Genomic DNA, 16,360 nt, shown 5'->3' with positions numbered 1-16,360 from the left:
AATATCCCATTGCTTCCAGAGCTCAGGGTACAATTTGTCCCCAAGCTGCAACCTGCAATTTCAATTTGGGAAACTCTAAGGGAGGAAGTGTGGCTTGTACAACTTATCTTAACCTATTTCCCAACAATAACTATTGTTCACTTGGGCAGCTCAACATAATATAATTCATTTTGTGAAAAATAAATACAATTTGCAGCCTGTAACCGTAGTGAGACATACTGTGATTTTATTAGCAAGAGTAGATGGATTTTTTTCATTGTTTCTGAAAGAAATCAACATGATTCTATTTGCAGAATGCATTAAAAACTCATCTTGGGACCCTTGAGATGGTATTGTATTGGCTGATTTTAGTTCTTAACAACTTTAGCTGAGTTATAAGATGCTGTGGCTTCCATATGCTGAAAAAAAGAAAGCTAATATCTCTTTAATCCTTTTATTCACTGTGAAAACTCCCCCCCCCTCCATGTTTTGACAACACCAAGAAATTTCAAGTGCCCATCTTGCACTTTGCTAAGTGCTAAGATTCTGCTTTGAAACCAGGAGAAAGAGAGGGTAATTTTTTTCATTTGTGACCATTATAATGAATCTCTGTATTGTGTCTTTTGTTGAAATAATTCACCTGCGAATCTTCTGAACAGGTTAAACTGATTTGTTAATTGGGCAAAGGTAGTTTTGGTGTCTGACAATCTTCTCAGATTTATTTCTCAATAAAGCTTTGCAAAAGTAAAAACCCAGAAAAGTAGGAGGGAAAGGAAAAAAAAAGTCAACATATATTCCTGCAGCAGAGCTTGCACTGTGCCTTGAAAGCTTATCTTCATCTTTCATTTGCTACATAAATTTCCATCATGAGTGCTGTAGACTATTTCAATTTAATCTCACCTACTTTTGCCCAGCTTGTAGCCCTTCTCCTCGTTACTCACCATGTGTCTCCCCCCTTATTACCGATTTTATCTGTACTTCTGCATCACAAGTACAGCTCTGCAGAGAAAGCAGTGTGCTTTGTAAACATCACAATCCAGATCAGTACCTTGAATCAATTTCTGTCTCTCTTACAAAAGCATCCACTGGCATGTAAAAATCACCCAACAACAGAGAATTACCCCAGATTCGATCTCGACTTCTGCTACTCCTTGTGGAAGGTGTCCCTGCCCATGGCAGGGGGTGGAATGAGATGATCTCTCAGGTGCCTTCCATCCCAAACCATTCTGGTAGTTTATGATTCTTAGTTCCTTGTTGGGGAAGATGCACATGGCATCACCCTGGGGTTTTTAACATCCAGGACTGATTTTGCCTGAGCCACTCACCCAAGCCTGGGCAGGGGTTGGTGATTTCTGGTCTGGCTCAGCCTGAAGCTCTTTCCACTCCACGATCTATTTCCTGATTTACACTGCACTGTCCACAATTCATGACTGAGAGGTGAGCAGATGAGAAGTGATACCATTACCTATTGCCTGGGGAAGCTGCTGCTTTCTGCCCTGAGTGATCCACAAATCCAGAGAAGTGACTTCATTCCCAAGAGGCAAAAAATGTGGTTTTTTAAGGTGTGAGAGCAGAGACAGACTTTATCTCATTCACAGGTATAACAGCATAAATAACAGCCAGGCTCTCAAGATTACTAAGAACAAAACAGATAATATCTCTAATTATGTAAATTAGAAACAAAACAAACTATCCCTTATGTGTTAACAATGGCACTTTCTCCCTCATGTAAAGCAATGAGATTATGAGTTTATCATTAACTTTCCTCCCACAGCACAGATCTGTGCAGGAATCCTGGCTGCCAGCAGGATTTAAGCGGCACTGGAATTCTTCCTTTCTACACGACTGCAGGATTCGGGGCTGCCCTGATCCACCTCCTCCACATTATATTCTCCGTGTTCACACATTTCTACTGGCACAAAAATTACTCAGCATAAAAATTACTTACCATAAATGGACTCCTGTCAAAACCCCTGCAGCAGGTGGAGAATCCTGGTCCATCAGCAGAACCAGCCTGAAGGGAGTTCCCTGAGCAGTCACGGCTGTCACACCTCCCCCCATCCTGAGTGCCCCCAGCTGTCACAGTCCTCAGTATTCACTGGAAATAAGTTCTAAAAGAGAGAGAAAGGACAGAACTTAAAAGGCAGGGAACATGACCTGAAGTTTCTTCTAATATGCCACGTATCACAGTCCCCATCTGTGACTGATTTTGAAGAAGAGCAACCTTTTGGAGAAGGTTGTTGGGCCTCTGGAGTGTTAGACTGGGCAAAGCACACTCTGCTGTTGCTGTCAGACGAAAGAATTTAGTGGGGAGAAGGCAAGAAAGAGGCTGGGAGAGCTGGAGGTGTTCAGCCTAGAGAAGAGAAGGCTCTGGGGAGACCTCAGAGCCCCTTCCAGTGCCTAAAGAGGCTCCAAGAGAGCTGGAGAGGGACTTTGGACAAGGGATGGAGGGATAGGACAAGGAGGACTGGCTTCCCACTGCCAGAGAGCAGGGTTATATGGGATATTGGGAAGGAATTGTTCCCTGTGAGGGTTGTGAGGCCCTGGCACAGGTTGTCCAGAGAAGCTGTGGCTGCCTCATCCCTGGAAGTGTTCAAGGCCAGGCTGGACAGGACTTGGAGAAACCTGGGATAGTGGAAGGTGTCCCTGCCCATGGCAGGGCGTCAAACAAGATGGAGCTTTAAGGTCCCTTCCAATCCAAACCAGTCTGTGATTTAATGATTCTAAGAGTAGGCATCCAAGGATCAAGGAGCACGTTTGGACATTTTCTCCTCCCAGGTCCTGCTCTGTGTGCAAAGAGGGCCCCTTTGGCCTTTAACATCTGCTTTGGTATGGAAACCTTGTCCTGTTTTTTTATCATTCCGTATCTGAAAAATGATGTGGGAAAATGAGCCCAGCAATAAAGATTTGGTATAACATGTTTTTATGTAAGGGAGATCCCAGCTCAGAATAGTTAGGTGGGTAACCTCTATCCATTCACCACTGACTTTAGAACCTGCCTCTTTCCATTTTACAAGGCATGTCACCAGAAAGCAAATAATGAACATTCACTGCATTGCCACCCTGAATCAGACCTGCATTGTCTCCCTTTGGGAGATGAATGAGCAGCGAAGAGAACCTGGATTTCTGCTGGCAAACCCCAGTTCTGGGCTGCAAGCAGTGGATAATCCTGTTGCTTACATGAATGTTTAAAATACTCATTCTGTGCACCTAAGAGAGATTTACCTTGACAAGTTTGCACAGACATGAAAGTGATGTCAGTGCTATCCAAACAGTGTCTGCTTTTAAAGGAGATGACTGAGAGACTGTTACCTCCTGTTTGTGAGGCGAAGCAGTGAGTGAACTGCTCCAACACACAAACAATCCTCAGCTGAGAGCTTCATACATTAGTTTTGTATTTTCTACGAAGGTCATAATAAATTGCCCTCTTGAAAGCTCTCACTTTGCACAAAGCAAGAGACTGTTTTCCATTTAGAATAAAAAAATAAATAAAAAAAGTCCTTGAACTGTGACTTGTTTGCAGCACAATATGAATTCCTAGTGAATGTGGGGAGGGTGAAAAAAAAGCTTTGGTAAGAATCAAAAAAGACAAGCTGTCTCTCAGTGAGAATTACTGTTGGTTGTGTTTGAGATGTTGGAGGGATCTTGGGCCTCTAAAAGGGGTGGATTTTGTCCACAGCCCAGCAGCAGTGCTCAAAAATGTCATACCCTGGTGTGCCAGGCACTGAAGCTCTTCAGCAGCTCAGCAAGGGAGGGGACAAACAACATGATGGAAAATTCATGTACATGGAGGTCTGTGGGGAGCAAAAGGACCCCTCAGTCCTGTGCTTTTCTCAGAATGAACATGGGAAGCAGGAATGACTGACCGGTGTCACCTCTGGCTGCTGCGACATGTTGTGACACTGGAACTGAGTGGTCTGAGTACGACCACTGCATAAGTGAATCCATCAGTGTGGTATAATCTGGTTCGAGGCTTTTTCACACAAATGGCTAATTTTTGAAAAGCCAGGTGAACCACATAGTGAAGGGAAGTTCACCACAGAATGCCAGACTGGTTTGGGTTGGAAGAGACCTTAAAGCCCTTCCCTGCCATAGGCAGGGACACCTTCTATTACCCCAAGTTGCTCCAAGCCCTGTCCAACATGGCCTTGGACACTTCCAGGGATCCAGTCCAATGGGAACTTTTAAATGGGTGCCTACAGAATGAATATAACTTAACAAGAACTATGTATATTCAAAACAATTTCTTCTGAGAGGTGAGAATGTGTCTTTCAGAGTATGGACAGGTGTGGATGTGCACAGATGAACCACACACAAATTTTTGTTATCTTACAACACAACTGTGCCTCAAGTAAGGATTTCTAACATCATCCCATTAACAAGGGGAAAAGCAGAGCTTTCCTCCCTCTGGCTGAAATTGCCCAACCTCATCTATAAAGCAGAGGCTCACAGAGATACAAAAACATCCTGTTTTCATGGCTTTTGGATGGCACTACCTGAAAATATTGTATGGTCCATAAATGCAATCCTACCCTCGGTTCATTTATAATCCCATTTATTTTTGGAGAATCACTTCCAATCACAAACCTGTAAATTCCAAAACAGTATGGAGGTCTGACTATCCAAGGGAGTTTATTCCTAAGTGTGAGGTTGATTGGAGTTGAAGTGAGTCACAAGGCTTGTCCTGGGACAGTCAAAAGGCATGTGCCACACGTACAGCCCTTGGATTCTGAAAAAACAGAGTCAGGCAAAACCTGCAGTTTTCTAAGCAGTTAAGTATTTCCATAACTTTCTTCACAACAGCTTGTAAACCTGAAGGCAAGCACTCACCACTGTTTAGCTTATAACCTGTGTGTGATAAGACCACTCTGGCTCTGGTGCAGGACCAGGATTTGTTCTTGCAAATAATTCATCTCCTCTCCCTGTTGGGAACCTTATAAACTACTCTGATACTCCTGCCTTGTATTGCCAGTAAAGAAAAGGTTATATCACCTCAGGTCCCATAACAAGCATCATTTTCTCACCTGCACACCCAGATCAAATGCAGTGCCTAGATTCTTATATGTGAAGTCCTTGGCAAGGCAGCCCTCTGTAATGTGAAAAGATAATGGAACAGGAAAGGAAAGGGAAAAGTTTTAAATACTTGATGGTGACCACAGAGATCTGTCAAGCTCAAGTAAACTGATATACAGGCACTTGGTACCAACTCACTTCAAAACTCCATGAATCTAAAACTGAGAGACCAAATGAGGTTGAGACCTGAAATTAGGAAGTCAGATATTCCTTTATTCCAATCCAGTGGTGATAAGCAAAGCATTAAAGGATTACTGTGTAAAGGTGGGAGAAGAGTCAAAATTCTTCTCCCTATCATTCTCTCACCTACATTTCAAAAATACAGAAAGTAGAAATGATTAAATATGTAAGTTAAAAGCAAAATTATACAGAGGATGTCGGCTGAGATTTGATGAAACACAAGGGAAATAACATACCAATTTCTGACCCTAAGCAGACTCTTGCTGAAATCCCTGGGAATATTTTTAAGGGATCCTGAAGATGAAACTGTTGGAATTGAGGGTGTGGTACAGATCAGGGTGAATTCACTCACCCTGCGAAGCGGAACACTCCTGCAGGGAGGGATCTGTGCAGCTCAGCAGCTCATTTACAGTGGACTGGTGCAACCAATCCTGCACCTGACTGTGAATGAGGGGACAGGTCTGTACAGAAACTGGGGGAGATGAGAGGTTGCAGGACATACTGGTTTAAAGAACAGCACCACAAGGCATGTAATGGAACACCTTCTCACTCACTTTTTGGGAACATAAAATCCAGAGCACCACTGAAGCTTCCACTGGAGCAGTTGGATTCCTGAGGGAGAATGAATTAGTTGCAAGGAGCTGCCATACAGAGAAAAGCGTACATTTATTTAAATTTTTATTTAAATAAAGTTTAAATTGATAAATTTTTTTTTTTTTTTTTTTTAAGACCCTTCATCTTTATCAGGGAGAATAAAAGGGCCGTGATAAATGACATGGTTGCAGCGCATACCAGATGAGAAACAATCAGTGGATATGAAGAACAGAATACAAAACTTGTTAGAACAGTTCAAAGGGGGAAAAAAGCTACATCCTGAAGGAATCAGGCGAAGATTTTTGTCCTACTGCTGGGGAAAAGGTGGGAAGGAACGCTGTAGCTTCTCAGCCTAGTGGCTTGTGGGACAGAACAAACATATCATCAGCCACAGATCACTTCTAAGACTTAATTGCTACTCAAATAAATGTGTCAAAAGGCTACACAGATTTAGTCTGTAGTTTAATTAAAGGATTACCAAAGTTTTCTTTTCCAGTGTAGGAGCTATTAAGAATAGGAACTTGCATAGAAGATCAGCTCTTTTAACACTTAATTGCATTAATAGAGTCTGCGTTAGGTGAAGTACTGCAAATAGAGTGCAGTATTTCACTTTATGCAGAAATACTTCGCTATGCAATGACATGAACTCAAGGTGTGCATAAAACACAACCAAGGCGAGCATAAACATGACAGATACCAGCCGTGGGGAAGGAGGGTGGTCCCACTGGACCCTGTGCTGCCTAAGAGCTGGGAATATTCTTGGAAAAGCCAGCTCGGCATACCTTGGTGTTGTGTTCTTAGCATTATTAAAACTTAATTGCTTTAAGATCAGTTTTGAAAGAAAAAATCCAAATTATCACTCCCCCACGAAGCATTTTTTGGGTAGACTGGATTAAACCCAGACAAAAATGCTGTTTTGAGGCCTTATTCTTGATTATCCCCCACTCCCTTCTTTGATTCTCCTTCCAAAGCCCTTGTTTTTCCACTGAGTGAGTGTCCCAGGCACTTGGAGTCTGACCAGCTGCTGGAGCTGTCTCATGCCAGGACACACCTTAAGAAGGATCCTCAGCCCTCCCACTGCAAAACAAACACCTGCCCTATGCATCCCACCTGTGGCTTCATCCCCTGTGGTGGATCAGACCTTTCCCTCTCCTCTCCTCTCCAGCACTGGAAATCCAAGTTGACTAAACATCCCAGCCCTCTGAGGGGCATATCCGAGGTTTGTTCCCTTCTCCTCTGAATAAGAACTATAAATATGTGCTCATACAATGCATGAAATGTTCTGGAATGCCTGAAGACGAAAGTCAATTTCTAATGTGTTGAGCAGAAGGAATATGCAAAGAGGAATATTTCAGTATGTAGGCAGAGGGAACAGCTCAGTACTTGACTGAAACTTTTATTTAGTGTTACATAAGACTGAGATAATTATATCTAGTAATCTTCCCAGTATTCAGGACACTCTGAGTTTTAAGTCACCCTAGATATTTGGATTATTACGTTAAAAAAAAACCAACAACATTGATTTCTACTTCTTTATTGCAGATTGTGCATTTGATATTTGCTGCATATTGTGTTTTCCAATCCCTTCTTTCCCAAGAATCACCCAATTTCTTATAGCATAATAAAAAGTGACTGCTTAAAAAATAAAAGAAAAAGGGTTAAAAATTCCATTAACATCAGAAGCATTTTTCATTATTATTATTACTAGTGGCAGCTACCAGTATTTTAAATAAAAATGACCTTACTTTGTAACACCTGAAAAAACACTTTCACTTACATGGAAACTTTTGGAAGGACAGCAGTAAAAAAAAAAATAAATTACAGATTCCTTGCAAGTTCAAAAGAACATAAATATCTGAAAACTATAAATGCCCTATGTTTCTCCCCACAGTTCACGTATGGCTTAAACCAGTCCAGTCTCAGAAAATACACAGCATAGCCTGCAAGGCCTTGCATCTTACAAGTCAAGACTATTGTTTCAGAAATTGCTTAAGATTTTTAAGAAATTAAGAAAATATCCTTTGCTTTCTACCTATCTCTGAGTCTAGGTAAGGTATATATATATATATAAAATGTAATTAAGGAAGTCCCACTTCTCTCAGTGCAACACAATCCACCAAACCTTTATTTCCCTAGGAAACATATCAGAACTAGCAAGGTATTTCTACTAAAAGAATAGAATCAAATTCTCAATAATTTTACATATAGTAGAAATATTTGGATAATTTACTTTCAGACAGATTTCAAAAATAAACATTAACTTCATTGCAGTAAACACACTTTATCGCAATACCTGACCGAGCTGACATTGCAGTGATCTTTAAATTGATTTGTACACTTTGTAAACATATATGGTAGGCATATTCATGTAATTTCTATAAATACTGCTGGAAAACTTTGCAACACAAAGAGAAATCCTCTGGAGAATTACTTCAGTGACAGATGTTGTCTGTGAGCAATAGAGGTAATTGTATTGGTAATGTATTTTACTCTGTGTATTCCATAAGGACTTTTTTATAGAACCAAACACACAAAGGCAGTTACAGTGCACCCAGCCCTCCCTCTCCTTCTCTCCCATCAAAATGCTCTGCCAGGTTTTGTTGCTCACCTGTGGCACTGTGATCTCTGAAGGTGACACCTTCAAGACAAGATGGACAAAGGCATTAAAATTTTTCTGTTAAGAACAGAGAAGAGAACAATGAAAAAGCTCACAAAAGTGATAAACATCACCTTTAAAAAAAGGGATAAAACCCATGAAGTGCAGAAGTTTTTCAAGCAGACTCTACCTTGATGTATAGCAAAAAGCTGTATTTTTCATATGAATATTAAATTTTAACCACGTCAATACCGTGCTGGCACAGCAGTAGGAGCTAATGCCTTATGCAGGTTTCTAAAAATATTAATATTTAGATAACAAGATTTAAACACTAGTGTCTTGAAGCAAACCCAAGACTAGCATGAATTCCCACTATGACAAAGACCCATCTAAGCACAGGCAACTTTTCTTTAACCTTACACCTTAAACTTACAGAATAAAACCTGTTGACTCAGCACACAGACAAAACTTTGTTACTCTGATTTAAAAATAGGGTACATCTCCAGGATGATTCCACTACCAAAACTGTACTTTAAATTCTTTTGAGGATGAAGCCTAATCACAGAATCTTAGAATCATAGAATCAGTCGGGTTGGAAAAGATCTCCAAGATCAAGTCCAACCCTTGATCCAACACTGCCATGGTTATTAGACCATGGCACTGATTGCCACATCCAGTCTCATCTTAAAAACCTCCAGGGACAGTGACTCCACCATCTCCCTGGGCAGCACATTCCAATGGCCAATCACTTTCTCTGTATAGAATTTCTTTCTACTGTCCAACCTAACCTTCCCCTGGCACAGTTTAAGACTGTGCCCTCTTCTATTGCTGGTTGCCTGGGAGAAGAGACCAACCCCCACCTGGCTACAACCTCCTTTCAGGGAGTTGAAGAGAGTGATGAGGTCTCCCCTGAGCCTCCTCTTCTCCAGGCTAAACAGCCCCAGCTCCCTCAGCCTCTCCTCATAGGACTTGTGCTCAAGTCCCTTCACCAGCCTTGTTGCTCTTCTCTGGACCTGCTCCAGCACCTCAATATCCTTCCTGAACTGAGGGGCCCAGAACTGGACACAGCACTCCAGGTGTGGCCTCACCAGTGCTGAGTACAGGGGAAGAATCACTTCCCTGGTCCTGCTGGTCACACTGTTCCTGATCCAGGCCAGGATGCCATTGGCCTTCTTGGCCATCTGGGCACACTGCTGGCTCATGTTCAGCTTCCTGTCAATCCAAACTCCCAGGTCCCTTTCTGCCTGGCTGCTCTCCAGCCTCTCTTGTCCCCAGCCTGTAGCGCTGCATGGGGTTGTTGTGGCCAAAGTGCAGGACCTGGCACGTGGCCTTGTTGAACCTCATCCCATTGGAATCAGACCATCTCTCCAGCTTGTCCAGGTCCCTCTGCAGAGCCCTCCTGCCTTCCAAGTGATTGACACTCCCCCCCAGCTTGGTGTCATTTGCAAATTTGCCGACGGTGGACTCAATCCCCTCATCTAAATCATCAATAAAGATATTAAACAGAACTGGGCCCAACACTGATCCCTGGGGGTCACCACTAGTGACTGGTTGCCAACTTGTGCAGGAATATGCTGGAACTGCAAACGAAAGAATAATAATAATAATAATTTAAAAATAAAAAAAGAACAGCTTCTCATCTCTCTCTGAGGACAGCAAATAAAACAGCAGCTTTAGTAATTAGCTTGTATGTCTACAAGAAACCTTACTGGGATAGCAAGATAACCTCCACTGCTGGATTCAGCAGGGCTAGAAACGAGCAGTTGTTTCCAGTGTGATCACAGACATTACAACGCTGCTGTGATTGCTTTGTTCTCAATAGTACGAGCAAACAGCAATACCACATCTACACTTAATTGTATTTCTTCACTTTTTTCACTGCATCCAGGTCTTTTTTTTTCCTGTCAGAGCATAGTCTGACTGCTCCCTTGAGGGCAACAACTAAAAGCACATTTAGCACATACAGGAATTTAGCAATGGCTCATTTATTCTCTTTGATAACTCTGGTCAGAGGCCTTTAGATCCAAAGCCCTGCATCTGTGCACATTAATAACAGAGTATTGCATTCATTAGGTTCCACAATGTCTGGTTTAGATAAACACACGTGTGTTAATCACACCCTGAAAGGCTAATTTTCCTCTTCAGCTCTTGCAGTTTAAGTCAAGGCATTGCAGGGTCTGGAAGGAGGAGCTCACATTGATCGCTGCTATTTGAGTGGCAAAGTATTTGTTTAAATGATGTTCTGCCATCTGAAGAACCTGGACAGAAGTGTCTGTTTAATATTAGCAGTTAAAAAATTGCAGGTAAAAAAATTGCAGGTAAAAAAGTTTTCTGCAGTCCTTCAGCAGCTGCTCCAGTGTGGGGTCCCTTTACAGGGTCAGTCCCTCAGGAATATGTCCGCCAACATCATGGTCCATTTTCACAGCAACATATTTAACCTGGTTATTTACAAGGGAAAAACAATTTGGATATCATGTTCCCATGTGAAATTTGGCATTGATAACCAGAAATAAAAATACACTTCCGTATTTTTCAGCTTTGCTCTGTTCTTGACAGAGCACTGGGGCTGCACCAGCTGCACAGCCTGAATTGCTCCTTTCACTCACCCTACAATACTCCAAGATTATTTTTGTCATTAAGTCTTTATCCAGACCATCCCAGAGAGGGACAAGATCAGGAGCAAAGGGTGCTCTAAAAAACCAGTGAATTTTAAATGCATTAACACTGTAACAAGAAAAAAGGTCTCTCTAATAGTACCCATTCTTACCAGTTGCACTGCAGTACAGCACAGTTGAGACTCAGCTACATTCTCCTAACACAGAGAAATATTTCTTTAGAAATTGAAGTACAATAAAGATGAAACACATTATTTTATTTATAAAATATTTACCTAATAATTTATCAGTATTTTTTTTCATATTTTCTAAATGTATTAGATCCAATGCCAGTAGACATCTTGCAATTAAGAAGAAGGGTGAAAATGGAAGGAATGTGGAGAGAGAAAAATTACACACAATGCAGCATCTCTTATCTCTCAGAAGGCAAAAAAGTCAACTTAGTGCACCAGAACTACACCCTGATAGAATCCATTACTCTCCAGACCTATATTTTGCACCTCCAATATCTTCCATCTTTAACCATGATCTGAGGATTAAAAGCTGTCCTTTCTTTCATCTTCAGGTTCACACATACTTTTCCACTTCTGCAGTTCCTGAGAATCATTTATCTTCCACGCTTCAGCAAAACACTTCATTTTCTTTCTGAAAGAGAAAAAAAAATAATCAAAATACAGGCACGTTTTTAAATGAAGCACATCAAACCTTGAAAGCCCTACAGTCATCTGCAAAATTTTATACATAGTTAAAAATAGCACAGCTCAAAATGTTATGTGATCTTCAAACGACCAGTAATGTTTTCTAAGATACATGTTCCTGCTCTAGGACAGCCAACAAATTAATTTTGTAACTTACTTACAGTACCAGAAGTATTGACAAAATGATACAAAACACTGAGAAAGAGTAAAACGTTAAAAGAAATAAACAGCATTGTAGTTGGCACTGTTTAATTTTCATCACTCAGTCCCTATAAATTTGCACTTGTAGAATCATAAAGAGAAAAGGCATTCTCAATCTAAATGAGTGCACACATCCTCCTGATTTTCTTCTTAGTGTTTTTTTGATTTATAAGAGCTGTGACAAATAACAAGACATTTAAAATGGGATAGCACACATTTCTGATGACAAAGATGTCAAAACTGGATGAAATTACCCAGTGGATTTTCTGAAATAATATGAAAGTGATTAAAAAAAAATAAGACAAGGCATCTGGCCCATGCGTATTGTGAGAGCACAAATGCATTGCAATGAACAGGTCTGAGGTTGATTTGCAAGACCATGGTTATTTTATGCACCATACCCACTTTTAATGTTGTTAACATCTCTTTTGGGAAGAAGGCATAGGGACTCCCTGGCCCTAGTGATGAGACAGGACAAAGGGCTCATCACAGTTTTAGAGTAAGTATTTGTCCTTTTCCACTCTGAGAATATAACCAAATTACCTACCAAAACTAAAATACAGATGGCAGCTTTCAGATCCAAAGGCTGAAAAATGGGACAATCAAGTCCCTTAATTACTACTGCTCAGTCAGCCCTCAAATCCCCTCTCTGACCACTCTAAATCAGGCTTCCAACTACATCATCCCATACTATTTTTATTGCTCATGGGTTTTGTATGCAATTAACACCCTTTTTAGCAATGAAGACATGCTAGAACTTTCTTGCACCCTGTCCAAGTAATATGCTGGCAAAATTTTTACAGAAAAAGATAAATGAAATTATTTCACATTTTAGCTTTATTACCCAGTAACTCTGGCCTTCCAGCTCTCACTTTTCTGAAGAATTTTTTCTTGATTTTAGAACCCTATGTAGCCTATAACAACAGAGTTAAGATATTGCTAGTAATTTGTTGTTTTACTTTTGTCAGTTATGGACTATTATTTCCAATTAACATAAGCTAACACATTCTTTTTCCCATAAACTACCATGTACCTTCAAATAGAATGTTTTTATTTTGCTTTATTAGAAGGGGATAAGAACCACTGTTAAGCACCAAGAACTGTTGAGTTTCAAAATAACTGTTTGCACCTATAAATAACTAGTAGTCACAATGTTCTCATACAAAATTATTCTGTCAGGATTAGCTACAGTCACAGACAACCAAGATCTTGATTTATTATGTTCCTAGAGAGGCTATCTGAATTTTGGTCATAGGGCTGCCACTGAAAATAACAATAACAAAAAAACTCTCAGTGGAAATGAATATGAATATAGCAAATATTTATATCTAAACTGTGTACACAATGTTACGAGATTTAGAAGGATTATGCTATTTGATATATATGAAAATTTTCGTAACTAGTCCAATATATAAGGTACATACACCCTAAATGAAAACTGGATATCAGAAAAATGTTAAAATCCCCGAACTTTTAGTAAAAATTTGGACTGCTTGGGGAGCAACCAAAATATATTATACATATTTTCAAATTAAGTCAGAAGAAGAATATCCACGTTTCCTTCTATACTATAATATGCAAACACAGTTTCAGGTTCCAAAGTAAGAAAGATACTTCCTAAATTAAATTAATTAATATTTTCAGGATCACTTGTGAGAACAGAAGTAGGCATTAGAGAAGGAAATAATTTTTAAAAAGTAACAATTGCTCTGACCTTTTCATATTCACTATTTTCTCCAACTCCTTTGATTTGTGAGCTGCCTTCTTCAAGATTTCTTCAGGAATATCTGCCAGTTTGGCAACATTTAGCCCATAACTCCTTGCTGAGATTCCTTTAATTATTTGATAAAGAAAAGTGATAAATTCAGGATTCTCTTCAACTTCAGATCCTAAAAAAATAAAACCAAAGTCAAAACCTCCTCTATGAGGCAAATACAGAAGTTCCCTGTCCTGATTAGCTCACAATATAAGCACATAATACAATACTAAACATTATTTAGGGGGAAAGTTAATGGCAAATAGCATGGCAATTAAAAAAAAACCCATAAAAAGTTTCAAGAATGATTCAGGGAACAAGCCTTTATGATGCCTCCTATAATTCAAGAACTGGTACCACCAAGTGAAGGTATATGTTTCAAAACAGTTTCAAAACAATAATGTGTTTTGATGTCCACAGAACACCAAATTTTGGATCTCCCTGACACAGCAGGATGAAGACAATAAGGATACACAAGAATAAACTGGGCAGTCTCATTGAAATGAAATCCAAAACATGAAATACAAAACAGCAGGAAACACAACTTGCCCTTGAAGGCCCATAAATACCAAATGTTTGCACACAGCAAGATCTTTCAGAAGGAGCTGCTGATCCCTAATCCCTGCTCCCTAATCCTTTGTGTTCTGCTGCTGTGGAAAGTTGGATGCTGGGCTGGGTGGATCTTTCACCTTGCTCAGTCATCCTGTGTAAAACATGAGAGAAATGGATTTCAGTTCCCCCCAAAATGTGTGTATGACACATGTGCCACATAAGGCTGACACTCTGAGTTTGGATGCATTGTGTTCACACTGAAGTGTCAATTATCACAACAATTTTGATTTATACCCATACCTACAGTGCCTGAGACTCATTTAGGTTTATACTGTACCTTTTTGTTCACCAGTTTCCTCCTCATTCACCAGGAAAGCCATGTGGTAATTACCAACTTTGTCTGGATACAGTTTCTCCAGCTCACAAACCGAGGGATAGTGAGTGACAAACAGGGTCAGGGACTCCACCTACAACAACAAATAGACACATAACAAGGTTTGGCTCTAATTTTTTTTTAAACACAGCATCACAGAACTGGTATTCCTTATCCACAGTACTTTGCTATGAACTAAGACATGCCACATTTCTACAAGGAAATGCCAAAGTCAGCCTGCCAAGCTGAAAAAGTGTTCACAGCCACGTGCCAGATGAACACTTACATCTCTAATAAAGTGTTCAAGTGTAGCATAAGCAATGGCAATTCCATCGTGTGTGCTTGTCCCTCTGCCCAACTCATCCAGGATCACCAGGGATCTTGGCGTGGCTTTTCTTATAATCTCGGCAGTATCTGTCAGTTCTTCCATGAAGGTACTTCGGCCTTTGTAGATATTGTCTGCTGCACCCATTCTGCATTGGGACACAGAACACATCAAGTTGTGAAAAATGTCAGGTAATGCTGGGAAAAAAAATCATGATGATGACACCATTTTGATATAAATTTCCTGTTGCTGCTCCAAGCAGAGCAGAAGGACCCAGCCAGAACATTCACCTTCCAGAACAACTGCTCAGCACACAATTTTCCCACCTTCACAAACAGTCCGAAAAGGACCTTGAGAATTCAGGCCAAGCAGCTCATAAGAAGAACTCCAGCAAAGGTAGCTATAAAGATGAATTTTACTTCTTTGGTTTAGTTTGACCATCTAATTTGTATGGTTTCTAACGCTAATAATACCCAAAAATATCAGATACTGGCATTTCCACATGGAGTGGGCGCTCATATGACCAGGTAATTTTGCATACAAACACACAGAGCAGTTACTTCCTTCAGGAAATTACAACACCCCCCCCTAGACAATTATTTCCCCTAACTACACAGGTATACAACACCAGCATGCTTAAACATGATTTTAAGAGATTTTAAAATTTTTCCTCCTCATTCTTTTAAAACACAGCTGTCCTTGGGCTGCGAAGCCTCCAGCAGGTGACCTCCCCATGCACAAATTCCTCCACGTTTCATATAACTCTTTTATCCCCATTTCAGACTCATGTAACCCTCAAGTCTCAAATTCTACCTTAAATTGTGAATTTGCAGTTTTCATCTCAGAAACCTGATGAAATTGTTAGTCCACTTCTTCTCTTTTTCTGCAGCTTTCCTTACCTGTTAAATTAATACACTTCCACCTGGAGGAATGAACATTTTCTTTTTCCACTTAATACGTTTCAATTGCATTAATCTCTTTACAGCATCCCTTCTGAGACAGGTTATCACCAGCCACCGGTAAGGGATGTAAAACTGGGTTTATTCATTCTCATCAGCCAATATATAATTACATACAAACCATACTGATTTAAGGAAAACTGACTCATGGGTTTAGTACATTGTGTTTTCTGAATTAAATATATAATTCAGGATATTGAGGTATTGCAAAATTATCATTTTATTAAGCCACTTGCTGTTGTAATCCTTTTAAATGCTGCGTTAAGAACAATGAACATATTAAAGAATTTAATATTATATTAAAGAATTTAAGGTCCTGCTGTAAAATCAAACAATCCCCCTTCCTGCACAGATCTACAGAGGACAGTATAATTAGTCTATTTTAACACTATTAACTACAAATACATTTACCAGAATGACAAATACTTTTTATGTTTGAACAATCTCTCTCCATAATGG

The 16,360-nt window shown here is 40.1% G+C and overlaps 1 protein-coding gene across 10 annotated transcripts in view; it reads right to left on the bottom strand.

Moving 5' to 3' along the window:
• Nucleotides 1-7,344: 7,344 nt before the first annotated feature.
• The window catches only part of MSH3 (mutS homolog 3), a 98,376-nt gene continuing 89,360 nt past the window's right edge, over nt 7,345-16,360 (bottom strand). For 4 of the 10 annotated variants that reach the window (XM_027634525.1, XM_027634519.1, XM_027634527.1 and 1 more), the window contains exons 21-24: nt 14,904-15,090; nt 14,582-14,711; nt 13,651-13,825; nt 11,257-11,682 (exon numbers count right to left, since the gene is read on the bottom strand). In XM_027634525.1, coding sequence (XP_027490326.1) covers nt 11,574-11,682; nt 13,651-13,825; nt 14,582-14,711; nt 14,904-15,090 — 601 coding nt within the window. In that variant the 3' untranslated portion in view covers nt 11,257-11,573. Of the gene's footprint in view, nt 8,501-10,342; nt 11,235-11,256; nt 11,683-13,650; nt 13,826-14,581; nt 14,712-14,903; nt 15,091-16,360 lie in introns of those variants that run through there. The other 6 variants (XM_027634522.1, XM_027634521.1, XM_027634523.1 and 3 more) reach the window with 6 other exon arrangements.

This window comes from Corapipo altera, unplaced genomic scaffold, assembly GCF_003945725.1.
Source record: "Corapipo altera isolate COAL_440 unplaced genomic scaffold, ASM394572v1 61411, whole genome shotgun sequence".
Classification (NCBI taxonomy): Eukaryota; Metazoa; Chordata; class Aves; order Passeriformes; family Pipridae; genus Corapipo; species Corapipo altera.
The sequence above is the reverse complement of the archived record's forward strand: the minus strand, read 5'-3'. Positions and strand labels throughout refer to the sequence as shown.